At 37.7% G+C, this 15,842-nt stretch overlaps 1 protein-coding gene across 1 annotated transcript in view; it reads left to right on the top strand.

Moving 5' to 3' along the window:
• The window catches only part of PKHD1L1 (PKHD1 like 1), a 162,324-nt gene that overhangs the window by 133,479 nt on the left and 13,003 nt on the right, over positions 1–15,842 (top strand). Inside the window, exons 64-71 of the mRNA XM_055284802.1 lie at positions 1,043–1,191; positions 1,276–1,398; positions 2,272–2,383; positions 2,463–2,579; positions 8,148–8,313; positions 11,480–11,712; positions 11,912–12,079; positions 14,617–14,774. Coding sequence (XP_055140777.1) covers positions 1,043–1,191; positions 1,276–1,398; positions 2,272–2,383; positions 2,463–2,579; positions 8,148–8,313; positions 11,480–11,712; positions 11,912–12,079; positions 14,617–14,774 — 1,226 coding nt within the window. The remainder of the gene's footprint in view (positions 1–1,042; positions 1,192–1,275; positions 1,399–2,271; positions 2,384–2,462; positions 2,580–8,147; positions 8,314–11,479; positions 11,713–11,911; positions 12,080–14,616; positions 14,775–15,842) is intronic.

Here is a 15,842-nt window from a genome sequence, read left to right on the forward strand (position 1 = left end):
GGACGTAAGTAAAACTTTCATGAAAATCCCATTTGTTCTATATATTAATAATGAGTATAGTTGCCATTTATTGAGAGTATTTGCTAGGCACTGTATGTAGGTTATTTCATTTTATTTTGAAACAATTCTGAATTAATCATTAAAACTTTTTACATATGAGGAAACTAAGGTCCTAAAAGGTTAAACAATGTTCCCAAGATTTCCCAAGATAATGCATACACCAATTGTTAAAATAGTTAAAGACCACCTATCTCTGTACTACCTTCTAGCCTCCAAGAAATGATGGTGAATGAGCTAGGCACAATGTCTTCTGTCATGAAGCTTACATCTTAGTAGGAGAGAAGAGATGGATAATTCACAAATAATAATAAAAATATCAAGTGAAAAGAATTTTAATTGTAATGTAAAGTGACTGAGGTGTTATTTTGTATCAGGTATTTAGGGAAGGTCTTTTAAGGAAGTGACATTTGACTTGAAAATGGGATTGCCAAAAGGACATAGCAATGGAAAGATGTTTGGGGGAAGCATTTCACAGACAGTAAGCTGTACCACTGTGTTTCAAGTTTAGGCTTATTTGTATCTAAATCCCATGCTCTTTCTAATTAAATTAATGTTTACTTTAATCAGATAAATAATGTAAGGGTGTTAACACTAAACTTTTGCAAATGAGTATACAGTTATTTTAAGTAACAGTGAAGAGACTAGTTAGACAAAAATAAATACTAATTAGAATAAACCAGGCGAGGTGGGGCATGCCTGTAGTCCCAGCTACTCAGGAGGCCAAGGCAGGAAGATGGCTTGAGTTTGAGACAAGTTTGAGTAACATAGTGAGACTCCATCTCGAGAACATTTAAAGAAAAACACTAAATAGAGTGAACCATAAATGGCAGAGCCATAAAAAATTTTGATTATATTAAACCTGATATCAGAATTATGTATGTAATTTTGAAAAGAATTTTGTTAACTTTAACTGATACTGCTTATTAAAACTATATGACATAAAATGTAGTGTTCATTCTCTGGTTCTATATTTCCCTCCAAGGCCAGTTTAATCCTGTGGAAAAGTGGTTTGACAATGAAGCCCATGGAGGTTTATATGGGATCTATATGAACCAAGATGGCCTTCCTGGATGTTCTCTTATACAAGGATTTACCATTTGGACATGCTGGGATTATGGAATTTATTTTCAGGTAATTATGATTAAAGATGGTGATTGTTTATTTTCTTTTATGATTGTCCTTAGTATTATGTGTAACCTGCAAATTCTATTGCAGACCACAGAGAGTGTGCACATTTATAATGTGACCCTGGTTGACAATGGAATGGCCATTTTTCCAATGATTTACCTGCCAGCTGCTGTATCACACAAAATTTCCAGTAAAAGTGTACAAATTAAGGTAAGAAATTAATACAGCCACACCATGGAGAAAAAAATAACTCAGAGAAGGGTGGAATTTCTGAAGGACTAATAAGAATAACCTCCTTAACTTTTATCTCGGTCTCGCCCACACCTCCCTGCCTTTGTTGCCACTGCCCTCTGCCTAAAAAAACTGTTCTTTTTTTTTTTTTTTTTTTTTGAGATGGAGTCTTTCTCCGTAGCCCAGGCTGGAGTGCAGTGGCACAATCTCGGCTCACTGCAAACTCCGCCTCCCCGGTTCACATCCTGCCTCAGCCTCCCGAGTAGCTAGGACTACAGGCACCCACCACCACGCCCGGCTAATTTTTTATATTTTTAGTAGAGACGGGGTTTCACCATGTTAGCCAGGATGGTCTCGATCTCCTGACCTCATGATCTGCCCGCCTCGGCCTCCGAAAGTGCTGGGATTACAGGCGTGAGCCACCGTGCCCAGCAAAAAAACTGTTCATTCTTATCTCTCCTCCTCCCTTCCCTCTTCTTGCTTATCACCTGCTAATCTTGCAATAGTTAGTTAAATTTTCACTCCCTCTATGATGTTTTTTCTGAGCCAGTTTAGGTGGTAATGACACTTCTTCCACTTTTTTGTTCCTACTGTTCCCTGGATGTATTTATCACAGAAACATAACATGTCCTTATATATAATTATTTACATGTCTGTATTCCCTCTCCTATTCTCAGTGTCTTTCCAGTTGGGGTAGCAACCTTTTTCATCTTTGTTTAATGAATGATCCACTTTTTGAATTTATAGTTTGTGTTTTATTTACTACAGTAGAGTTTAATATTATTCATTATCATGTTTTCCTTTAGTAAGAGCTGTTATTAATGCTATATTGTTTGGCTTATTTCCAAACAGAGCTCATTAATTGTTGGAAGTAGCCCTGGGTTTAATTGCTCTGATGTCCTAACTAATGATGATCCCAATATTGAACTCACTGCTGCTCATCGGAGTCCTAGATCTCCGTCAGGTGAAAAATTTGAAGCTTTAATGTTTTTGTTCATATGAGTGCATATTCAATTTTCACTAACTTTTTGTTTTGGTAAAAGGTGGGAGAAGTGGGATTTGTTGGCCTACCTTTGCTTCAGCTCATAACATGGCACCCCGAAAGCCCCATGCAGGGATCATGAGTTACAATGCCATCAGTGGCCTTTTGGACATCTCAGGCAAGTACACAGTCTTTTACAAATCTTCTCAATTAATTTCTGTAAACAATATGTAGAGGATAACTAATAATGTTTCATTGTTAGTAAAAATGATTTAAGTGAATTTTTATAACAATCTGCTCAATATGACAAAGAAATCAGACATCAGAGTCAATTTTGAGAATGGTTTCTTGGCAGGATTCTTATACTGCATGTTGAAGAACTGATGTTAAATTTTCCTTCTAAAACAACAACAACAAAACACTGGTATTTGTGATTTAATATTAATTAATTTGTATAATTTGTAAATGCCCTTTCATGTAAGTAGGATTACATATTATCATCCCCTTTTAAAATTGAAGAACCTTAAGCTCAAAGAACTTTAGTGTCTGGCCAAATTCCCACAGCTATTGGCACAGCTAGAATTAGAATCAAAATCTTCTGATTCAAACTCCACTGCTCTTTCACTGAACCAGGATGGCTGCTTAGAAATGTAAAATAATTATATATAAGTTAATGTAGTAAACACATCAATTATTTTCATTTGGCCTATTAAATAACACTGTGCATTTCCTGTTTTAATGGAGCAAGTCTCCCTTCCAGGATAATTTTAACCAGTGTCTCTTTGAAGAAAGTAGTTCAATAAGTTAGACATCTAAGTTTTAACATATTCTTCCTCACAACTTTAGATCCCAGAAATGTGAAACAAATGAGCAACATTTTTAAGTGTTAATTGCAATGCTGATACCCTTGGAGGAAATTGTATAACATGCTACATAGGTTGTAATTGAACATATATGGCTTTTAATACATAATATGCTCCAGAATATTATAAATATCATGTGGCAATGAAACTGCCCTTATGAAATGAAGCCTTAAAATTGAAATTTATTGAAATAACATTAATAACTATTATTCTTTCATATGATATAGTCTTTTAAAATAACATATAAAAGTTGGTTGACTGAGATTCCCTAGAAACAGCCTTAGATGAGGACTTTTATATTAGTGGCTTCCTGGAACGCCTAGTAGAAAGGGAAGGAAGAGAACAGGGCAAGGGAAGTTGCTAAGCAAGGATGTGATATGAGCTGAAGGGCAGCTACACTTCATGCCACTGGGAAACTCTAGAGTGTAAGTTAAAATTGCCATGGAGTTGATCCCACATTTGGCGAGGTGGGTGGGGGACGAGAGTCATTTGTATCCCCATGTTAGTTTTTGGTTACAGCTGCCCCTATGGGGATGACCTTGATTTCCCGTGTATGTGGCTCCTTTTTGGCTAAGCTAATTGTCTGGGAAAAGGGAGATTTGTTAACAGCCAATATTCAAAGAGATGAGAGATGGGCGTACCAGCCTGTATCCACTTTAGTCCTCTCTTGGGACCACTGGGATCTACTTGCTTTCTTCATTGTTAGTTATATTAAGTTATATATGATTTCTCCAAGATTCTGCACGGTCACAATTTCTGGGAAAAACTTTAAGAAGAGGGTTCGTGGTCACACTGCCATAGCTGGTCCCTAAACCATAGATGATACTCATCATCTCTCTCATCCATCACCCTTTCTAAATTTCTATCTTCCTTGGTTAACACTTCTGCTTGTCAAGATGGCTTGCCTGGTAGAATGGCTCAGACCCTCATCCCTGTTATAAATAGGCCCCTGGTCCACCGTGGCTCACGACTGTAATCCCAGTCCTTTGGAAGGCCAAGGCGGATGAATCATGAGGTCAGGAGTTTGAGACCAGTCTGGCCAACATGTGAAACCCCGACTCTACTAAAAATACAAAAAAAAAAAAAAATCAGCTGGGCATAGTGGTGGGCACCTGTAATTCCAGCTACTTGTAAGGCTGAGGGAGGAGAATCGCTTGAAACTGGGAGGCAGAGGTTGCAGTGAGCCGAGATCACACAACTGTACTCCAGGCTGGGCAACAGAGTAAAACCCTGTCTCAAAAAAAAAAAGAAAAAAGAAAAAAAAAAAGTCGCTGGTTTCTGTGTCCTTATGAAGCCATGACTTCTGTACTTGCCATTTTACAACTAACAGTGGGCATATACCCCAGTGGATCATGTGAGTGCATCCTGCCTTCATTCTATAGAATAGGCCTACCTCTGCATGGTGATCAGGATCAGTTACTTCTGCCAGATGGTAAATGCTTTCTTTGTCTGATGAGAAGCCTGAAGTGACCATGAGGTAGGTATAGCTTTATTTTTATTGAGTCACTGTATGTCCTGCTGAAGCACTTCTCATCTGGGAACTATGACACCCAGACTCATAGAACCTAAAATTTTAGTATTGGAAACACAAGTTTCCCAAGTGAACTTCCAGGGATAATGGTGAAAACAGTTACTCCTACTTCTTGCCTTCGGTACCAGCACCCATGTATTCTATATTTTTGATATTTACCACCATATAATGCCTTTTGTTTTAGGTTAATAACACATTTTTTGCAGGTTGTCATTTCCAAAGTTGACACCTCAGCTGTGCCTTCAAGAATCTATTCCACCAGTCTTTTGGGGTGACATTCTCCAGATGCTATACTGTATGATTGGAGCAATTCTTCCATTGTGATCCCATTGTCTTATGCTCACCCCTGTACCTATTTTGTCGAACGTGAGTTCTTTAGTCTAGGGTGATGTTATGCAGGAGCCCGTGCCATTAGATCACTTTGTGAGTCCTAGTATGATGGTGCTAACTGAAGCCCTGTAAGAAAGGAAAACTCACACCAGGAATACATGTCAGTACTACTCAGCATGAATTGTTACGTTTTCCAGGGTTGAATAAATCTGATGTCACCAACTTTAAGTAATCGTTTGATTTCCTGAGGAATGGTAGTATGCTAAAGACTACATTTTAATTTCTGTGCCAGGCAATTTGGGTCAGACATTATGTAGTAGAAGTAGCTCCACTAACATTGGAAAGAAGGTGTCCATGCTGTTGGATCCATGCATAGCCTCCATCTTCACCAAAAAGGCTACTCAGTTCATAAGCTGATTTTGTAAGGGCTGGGGTGGCTGAGGACAGAGATTAACTGATATTTGTTGGACAAATCATCCTGCCCATTTGGTTTTTCAGGTACTCTTCTGTATTGAATGCTTTTTGGTGGGCAATAGCATGCCTTTTGTACCCATTTTGACAGGTCTATCCACATGTTTTTTCCTGAACATCCAGTCTACTTCCTTCCAGGCCCCTTACCAACAAGCTAAGCCACTCATCACTACCCAGGAGTCCATATTTATCCTTACCTTAGATCAGTTCTGTCTCCACAAAAAGTAGGTGACCCTGTGTACTACCCAAATTTCTCTTAATTGGAAAGATCTTCCCACACCACACCACACTCATTCAAGGCCACCTCTGAGTTGGGCTGAAATGCATTGGAATTATACATCCAATATAATACATCCAATTTCAATATTCCCATTTTTGAGCCTTTGACCTGCATTTTTCTCACAACATGTCATGGAAATTTGGGCATTTCTACTTAATGTGGGTCATCACTATTTCCAAGCTTCTAAAAGTCATTCCAGCAACGTATTAAAACTGGCCATACTAGTGTATAATTCCCTTGGAACAGGTCCTGTGGAAGATAAGATTTGTCTTGTAAGGCTCTGTTGAGGTCCCTGATGATTTCAAGCAAGCAGAGCAGGAAGTTACTTTCTAATAAGAAGGAATATACCATTTATACACATCCAGAGCATTCAGCACATTCTGAGACTTCAAGGTCCAAGTGGCTCTTCCCACATATCTCCATCTAACTTAGCATCCCACTTTGTTTCTGTCAGGGCCTTTGATGTAGGGGATTTGGTAGGGCTCAGAACCCAACCATCTCTTAAGTTGTAAGGTTCCTCTGATCTTACACTTAGATCCTGAGATTTGCTTTGAATGTGTGAATGACCACCATAGTTTCCTTTTCTTTCTTCAAAGTATTAATAAAGTAGAAGCAGAAATGGAATTCATATGCAAGTGGCTTATTGAAGGTATGCTCTCAGGGGAAAGGGAGTGACAGAAGTATTAGAATAGGGCAGAGGAAGGAGCTAAGCAAGGATATGACCTCAACTGAAGTCCAGCTTCTTCCACCTGAAACTTTAGAGAGCTGTGGAGTACAAATTGTGCCAAATATTTTTCCCACATTGAGGCAAAAGGTTCTTCCATATCTCTTGTCAGTCAGGCATAGCTACTTGTGGTAATGGACGGAAGTACATAATCTCTCAGGTGAGGGAACTCTCAAGTGGCTAAAGGCAATTATTTAGAAAAGACAGCAGCTGGCCAGGTGCAGTGGCTCACGCCTGTAATTCCAGCATTTTGGGAGGCCAAGGTGAGTGGATTACTTGAGGTCAGGAGTTTGAGGCCAGCCTGCTCAACATGGTGAAACCCCATCTCTACTGAAAAAATACAAAAATTAGCCAGTCATGGTGGCAGGCACCTGTAATCCCAGCTACTCAGGAGGCTGAGGCAGAATTGCTTGAACCCAGGAGGCAGAGGTTGCAAGGAGCCATGATCACACCACTGGACTCCAGCCTGGGCTACAGAGACTCCATCTCAAAAAACAAAAATAAAGACAAAAACAAACAAAACAAAACAAAAAAACAGAAGACCGCAGCTATGAGTGGTTTGCAGCCAATACTTATAGGAGGAACTAGGGGTTGGGTGCACTGGCCCAGTAAAGGAGATCTAGGCAGGGCACAAACAGCATCTGCTACTGTGATATTTTATTAATACTCATCTACAGGTTCATATTCCTGTATATAGACTCTTCTTAGGAGAAAATATAATTAAGAAGGGGCATAGATAAAACATAACTGATTTAAGAATTTTAGAGGTCACCTTTTGCTTTTCTGTTTAGAGTTATTGGATTTTAAGTACAATGGAGATTAAGTTTTTTGATCCAATCAATTTTCTCTTTTAGCCACATAACATATACAAAGAAGCCAAGGGAAAAATAGTGGTTCATTTATCTTAGCTGGATAACAAACAACCCCCCAAATTTAGAGACTTTAAACAACCATTTATCTCATGATTCTGTGGATTGTCAATTTGGGCTTTGTTCAGCTGGATGGTTTTTCTGCTGGTCTTACCTGGTCTTGTCCATTAGGTGCCGTCAGTTTACAGGATGGCTATGGGCTGGTTAGTCTAGGATAGCCTTACTTCCATGGCTGGTGGTTGGTGCTTGCTGAGAGTTGGTGCTTGCTGACAGTTGGTGCTGGCCATTAGCTGGGGTGATAGGAGTGATAGAGCCCCATGTATCCCAGGCTTACTCATATGTTGGAAGTCACAGAATTCCCTGGAACACTAAGAAAGAACAAGCTCCAATATGCAAGCACTCTCCAGATCTCTGTTTATGCCATGATTGCTATTGTCCCATTGGCCAAACCAAGTTACACGGCCAAGCCTGGAGAAAATATGGGAGATTATTACCCAGTGATATGGATATTGGGACGCAACAGGCTACAACAATTAGTGGTAGACTTATTTACCATATCAGGCAAGAGCTCCATGTTTAAGGTAGTGACAAAAGATGTGTTTGGCAGAATGTGCATTAATTCTGATTTTATCACTTTCTTTAGAGAAAATAATCACTTATCTATTATTTATGTTTTAGGTTCAACATTTGTTGGATTTAAGAATGTTTGTTCAGGGGAAACTAATGTTATATTCATTACTAACCCTTTAAATGAGGATTTACAGCATCCAATCCATGTGAAGAATATAAAACTGGTTGATACTACTGAACAATCAAAAATATTTATACATAGGCCTGATATAAGGTAAAATACATAAAAATTGTGGTTTTTCTATCTTTATAGTTTTTCATTCTCACTTCCTCCTGCTCAACATCTGAGAAAGTTGGCATATTAAAATAACTGCCAGTTTTTATGATACTTTAATGAGCATTATGAAAATTAAGACCATTTAATAATGTAAATCTGAACGTTCTCAGATGAGTTTTTAAAACTGGGCTTTAATATGTATGTTTTCTCCCATTGCTTTTTGTGTGTGTGAATCATCAATAACATCATCATTGTTAAATGTGAAAGCTATAGATGGGGTCTGAAGTGTGTTATACATTAATATCTTTCCATTTAAGAGCAGGCATAATGTGCCTGTAGTTCTAGCTACTCAGGAGGTTGAAGCAAGAGGACTGCTTGAGCCCAGGAGTTTGAGGACATCCTGGAAAATACCTCTGCCACTCAGGCTGGAGTGCAGTGGTGCTATCATGGCTCACTGCAGCCTCAAACTCTTGAGTTCAAGCAATACTTCCACCTCAGCCTCCCAAGCAGCTGAGACTACAAGCACAAGCCACTATGTCTGGCTTAATTAATTAATTTTTTTTTTTTTTTTTGTAGAGACAGGGTCTTTCTATGTTTCCCGGGCTGGTCTTGAACTCCTGGCCTCAAGGGTTCTTTCTGCCTTGGCCTCCCAAAGCACTGGGATTGCAGGCGAGAGCCACACACACAATTTTTTTGTTCATTTCTCCAATAACAGTCATTAATGGATAAGAGATATCTCTTATTATTTCTTCCCTTTTTCTTATCCTTTCTGGTTACCTGTTGCTTCCAAAATATCCTATCACAGGCACCCCAAATGTGCTCGGAAATTAAATGTCAGCCATTATAATCATTGTGATTATAAATACACATAAACTTAGAACAATGATTATCTGATCACAAAGGTCAGTTGGTGTCAGCACATTTCTAGAAGCGATCATTTAGATTCTAAGTCATAGAATAATATATCTAATAATTCCTACATTTATTAGAAGCACAGACCAGGAATTTAGACATAAGACAATACTGGAGGCAGAAAAAATTTTATTACTGATCTTTGACCATTTTCAGCTTAGGGGAAGAGAAAAGGAATTATGTTCTGTATTTAAATAGGCATCTCAGCCGATCATTGTGGCTAGTGCCTGTAATCTCAGAATTTTGGGAGGCTGAGGCAGGAGGATTGCTTGAGCCCAGGAGTTTGAGGCCAGCCTGGGCAACATAGGGAGATACCATCTCTACAAAGAATTAAAAAATAAAAATTAGCGGGGTGTGGTGGTGTGCACCTGTGGTCCTAGCTACTCAGGAGGCTGAGGCAAGAGGATTGCTTGAGCCCAGGAGGTTGAGGCTGCAGTCAGCTGTGATCACACCACTGCACTCCAGCTTGGGCAACACAGTGAGACCCTGTCTCAGAAAAAAAGTAGGCACCTCTTCAGATAAATGTAATATTTCATAAATTGTTTGACTTCATCTGATTTTGCTTTGCTGACAGCCCAACACTTACTTATTTAATTATTGTTGAATTCAGTGTTTGGGGGTTCAGTGGAGCCCCTCCTCAGTAGGCAGTTATTAGCTCTTATTTAGTTGTCACTGAATCTTTCAGATTCAACATATAATTTTAGTTTCTAAGTCCTGAAGAAAATACCACGTTTTCAAATATGATTTTTCTGAGTTCTGTGCTTGCAGGCGATGCCGTCAGTGCTCTCCCGGATCTTTACGAGGCAGTGTACCCAGCCCCCAAATGTTCTCAGTGTTGGCCAATAACAACCCATGGCTTTTCAGAACTTTGCTCGTAGCCAAATAGAACTAGCCGTAGGAGTCCAAAGTGCTCCCTCCCACCACCCTGCAGTCCCTGTAAAATGACTGACTGATTCAGGAGTACAAGACTGGCTGCTTTGTCTTAAGGTGGCAACAACTCTGCTGTGCGGTTCATATGCCAGAGGTTTTCTTGGGATCAGATTAAAGCTAGTGGATAAACCACTTCTCTTCTCCCCCTTTTGAGAGGATTCTTTTGCTAATTTACTTGAACAAAAATCCACATATCAGGCTTTATTTCTTGGGAACCTAGACTAAGAGCCCAAAGCCACAACATAAAAGACTGCCACTGGGCATTCTACTCACAGACTTGCTTACAAAAGCGCATTGCACATACTTGAATACAACGAACACATGAACTACAAAAATATTTATTAAAATCCTTCTCTAATACTTGTATATTATGTAAGGAATAACTTGTATTAATAGCTTCATTTCTTTCTCATAGCAAAAAGGGAGAGCTATTCTACATACTATTTAATAGATCTGAGCTGTCCACTATTATTTTGTTACTATAACTCTGCCCATGGCATATATCATGGTATTCTATGAGTATATTGTATGCATACCATTTGAATGTATAGTACCTTACACATTAAGTAGCTGTTTTATTATTATAAACAGGTAACAATCAATCAACACTCCAGGTAACTCAAGATGAGGCCAAAATACCATCGACATTTGAACTGCATGATGAGTTTATCTTACCTCTTAGTTTTATCTATAGAATGGTTACTAAAATATGTAGCATAATAAACACAATCCAAGTATATCCACATATCCATAAGCAAAGGTCTATAAGAATATATACTAATCTGCAATTGGTGATGAGCCTAAAAGCTTAGTATAGGAAGGTGATAGGGATTGAGCTTTTAATAAATCTTTAGATTATTTTATAGTAAGCAATACTTTCATAATTTTTAAAAACAAGAAGGAAAGGAAATAATAATAAAGATTTCCCTGCCAACACAGGGATTTTATATGTCCTGTACAACAGTAATCATTCACCTACTCTCTGGAGCAATGTTAGTATGTTGTGAACAATTCATAAATAAGAAATCTATCATTGAACAATATATACAATAGAAAAGTGGAATTCTGATTTTATATCCCACAGTTATGACTTGTCGTTTTGAAATGTTAATGAATTCATAATCATAGACCAAATCAACACAATGGAAAAGCAGACCTCATTATAATGCAAATTACATAGGCTACTTGGTCCCACTTTGAAATCTCTCTGAAATAAGATTCAATAGATCAATTTTTTTTGATACCCTCTAAGTAAACATTCAAGTATATTCATATTGCTCTCTAGAAACAATGAACTGAATAATTCAACTTTTCTCCACAGTAAGGTCAATCCATCTGACTGTGTAGACATGGTTTGTGATGCCAAGAGGAAATCTTTTCTTAGAGACATAGATGGCTCCTTTCTGGGGAATGCTGGTTCTGTGATACCTCAAGCAGAATATGAATGGGATGGAAACAGCCAAGTAGGAATTGGAGACTACAGAATTCCTAAGGCGATGTTCACATTCTTGAATGGAAGTAGAATTCCTGTCACTGAGAAAGCACCTCATAAAGGTTTGTTGGATCTTTCTTATTCTGTCGTTAGGCCTTAAACTCATGAAACAAAATATTTCATATTTAATTACTTATCTACTCAACCAATAACTTATATTTTCTACTTCTTAAACTAGTATAACAAGAAAAAGATGTTATGAGGATTTTTTTGCAAAGAGATTCTGTATTATTGCTAAAATGTATATACATATGTTTCTAGGAATTATTAGAGATTCAACCTGTAAGTACCTTCCAGAGTGGCAGAGCTATCAGTGCTTCGGGATGGAATACGCAATGATGGTTATTGAAAGTCTGGATCCTGACACAGAAACTCGAAGACTTTCCCCAGTGGCTATAATGGGCAATGGTTATGTTGATCTCATTAATGGTAGGTATTCAATATGCGTAAACTACAGTTACTCAAAACATTTGCTTGTTATTAAATGCATGAAGCCATCTCATAAATTATTTACCCCACACAACTAGCAAACATCAGGCCTTGTTTGCCTTCCATTTGTAAGAATGAGCAATGTGAAGGGGAGAGACTTGATCTTGCAGTACCTCATCCAGGAAAGCAAGGACAGTTATTTAAAATTGGGCATTAAAATAAAAAGAAGGAGGGGAAGAGGGATGGAGAGGAGAGCAAGAAGTAGGGGAAAAGTTATTTCTGGAGTAAGCTTCATACTTTATTGATAAGGTGGTATAAATATTTTAAAGAAAAAAAAATGGTCCAAGTATCTCTAAAAAATACAATTCACCTAATATATATTAAAAACTGATAATGTGTTATTTGGAATACCTGACAAGCAGTATTCTCAGCCTGCTCATGTTTTATGCTCATGAATCTTTGGAAGACTTATCTTGCTATCAACATGTTTTTTCATCTGTAATTCCTTTGACTGTCAAGACCAGCTGGTCAAGCTCTAGCATCAGGTTTCTTCCATTCTGGTCTTAGGAGGCTGTAGCAGAGAAGGAAGGTAATGGCCTCCATGAGGATGCAGATCAGCTTAGGAGACCAAGGCTTTTTGAATAAGATGAACTTCTAAAAGGTACTGAAAACACAGGACAGGAATTCATTGTATATCCTTGAAATGACACCAGGGGCTCAAAACTTAGTCCCTAAACAGGCTTAGATTAGGATCTTTTATGTGCTGAAAGTGTACATAGCTTGGATGAGATAGATTTATGTGCCCTTGTAGTGTCATAACATGTACTAAAATATTCTAGAAATCGATAAAATATAAATGCTTTAAAAACTTGTTTACAAGAACAGAATGAACTAAATCAGGAGTATTCCAAAGTTTCATGATTTTAGGGCTCTCCTCACTTCTCCCACCCCAATGTGTGCTATGCCTGGTTTCTGTGACCTGCAGTTAACCCAATTTTAGGTGCTGCTTTTCGGATTGTATGAAGTAGAGATCATGAGAACAACTTCAGAACTGTCAATGAATAATGGAGTAATAGAAGAGATCTTTCCAAATAGCTCTGTTTTATATGGTGAAAAAGATTTCATTGTCTTATTTTTACATTTCTCTTTTCTGGCAAGCAATACAAGTTTTCCATTTATGATAATGACAAGACATATTTCTTCAATATGAATTTAAATTTTAAAAAGTGACTATCAATTTAAAGAAGTCTTATGTAAATGATAGCAGCACAGAAAAATCATGAAGGTGTTAGAAGAATCACTGAAGCTTGAGATGTGCTATACTAGATGGGAAAAAATTCCCCAGGATAAAAGTTACAGAAAATCACTGAAGTTTCCTTTTGAATATTAATATTAAATTTTATTTTAAAAATATGACTTTTGTCTCTAAATTTTTATGTTACACATAGATATTTCTTTATGTTTGTTTTCAAAACCCACAAAGAAATTATATTTAAAAGTAGGATTTATATTTTGTATGCTAAGGAAAAGATTAGGCTCTACATGAACTTTCGAAGTTTATATTGATTTAAAATTTGATTGAAGTGTAGTCATAAATATTGATAATACTTCCAAGTAAGCTAGGAAATTCAGAAAACCTAATGAATAAATACATCAATACAATTCCTTCCATATTTCACTCAATGTTTTTTATATGTATAATCTCAGCCACTTTAAGTGAAATAGAGAAGTTTGTTATAAAAGTCATTTTAAACCTGCTCAGAAAATGTTTGGATTCAGGTAGAAAAGCATTCACTATCTCTTGGCTTTCTAGAGGGTTTGATAGAGTGTTATTTCTTAGGTGGCTTCAGTTCATTAATGATGTCAACACTCTAATAGTCATAACTGTCAACAAAAATTTCTTAAAATTAAAATGGAGGAAGATTAATTAGTTGATTAGACAAATGTGTTTGTTGAATTTACAAATTAACTATTTTTAATAAACAAGTGCATGAGTGAAAGAACAAATTAATGAATCAATGGTTCAGGCATTCAAATATCAATGTTTTCCAGGTACAGAGCCTATTGTTAACAAATTAACTCTGTTATAGTACATTTTCTAACAAAGAGCCTGAGAAAGTTCAATTCCCACTCAAGCTTATATTTGGTAGGGAGGAGAAAGGATCAAGCATTTTCTTCCTCACCATGTGGCCTAGGCTTGAATATTATCATTAAAGTAGAGATATATGGAAATCTACTATTTCTCTCAGTGACCTTCCAATACAAATTCTTATTAATACATTAATGTACCCTTCTTGCCCTGGGCAGTGTATAAGTAGGGTGATAGGAAAAAGTTTCTTCCCTGCCTTCCTTTTTAAGCCAAGGTTTGAGAAATAGCTTAGCTGGCTGGGTAACGGTGCGTGGGTAATAGGTATAAATGCTGAACTTGCATTTGAACTTGACCACTGCAATTTATTTTTAATACAATTACTCTTCAGATTTTATACTAATAAAATGCATGATATAGGAATATGCACTTTCATTTTGCATGGATTTAGGCCCACAGGATCATGGCTGGTGTGCTGGATATACATGCCAGAGAAGGCTGTCCCTGTTTCACAGCATTGTGGCTCTGAACAAATCTTATGAAGTTTACTTCACTGGCACCAGTCCTCAGAATCTTCGACTGATGTTGCTTAATGTTGATCATAACAAGGTAGGGCAAGATGTCTTAAGAGTAATTGCTGTTGATTATTTGCATGTTATTTCTATCTGCTAAGGCTTATACCTCCTCCCCTGTTCTAACATTGTCAGCCTTACAACTCATTTCCAAGGATGCATCAGGGTACCACTGAAATTATTGTTAGCCTAGACAGTTTTCATCAACCTGAAGGTACAAGTACCAAGCATCACCATCATCCCCTTGCCATATGCACTTGATTCTGGTGCTCCATACATGAGGCAAACCTAAATTTTTACATAAAAATAATGTATATCCAAAACTTATCACTTGGAATTATATACTTATTCTTCAATGCTGCTATTACTTATATATATCAGAAATACACCTTTGGAATTTACTTCAGAGACTGCAGCATGTTATTTTTAATATCTTCAATAATGTCAAGTCTTTGCTAGAAACTGAACTCAGCCAGGATCATTAAATTTATATTTAATGAGTATGAAAAGAGTATGAGTTTAACTAGTAGTGTCATCATTCAGATTTTCTTTTCTAAGAATATGAGACTTTAAAGTCCCAGGGTGTTTAATGTGAAGAAAGAATGCTGATAAGGTGAAGCAGAGAAAGGAGTAAGGAAAGGAGGCACCTGCCCCTTCCCAGGAGACAGCAGTTCCATCCCTTCGCTCCAGACAAAACCTTGGAACCACTCTGGACTCCTCTCTTTTGCTCACATTCCTCATCCAATCTATCTGCAAGTTGTTTTGAGTCTCTTTCAGAATACCAGAATCTGCCCACTTCTCACCACCTCTACTGCTACTATCCAGTTTGAGCTTTTCCTGGATCATGGTAATTGCCTCCCAATTCCTCTTTCTACTTCCACCTTTGCCCTTCTATAGTCTGTTCTCAACTTAGTAGCCAGATACCGTGAAAATATGTCAGATCACGTCTCTCCCATGCCCCAAACCCTTTAACAATTTCCCTATTGGTCTCTGTCCAAGAGTCAGAATCCTCACCAGGGCCTGTGAGGCCCTGTGGGAATCTCTCCCATCCCTGAGCTCTCTGGCTTCTTCTACTCCTCCAGCCCCACTGAGCTCCTTGCTGTTC

This window comes from Symphalangus syndactylus, chromosome 7 (genome assembly GCF_028878055.3).
Source record: "Symphalangus syndactylus isolate Jambi chromosome 7, NHGRI_mSymSyn1-v2.1_pri, whole genome shotgun sequence".
NCBI classification, from domain to species: Eukaryota; Metazoa; Chordata; class Mammalia; order Primates; family Hylobatidae; genus Symphalangus; species Symphalangus syndactylus.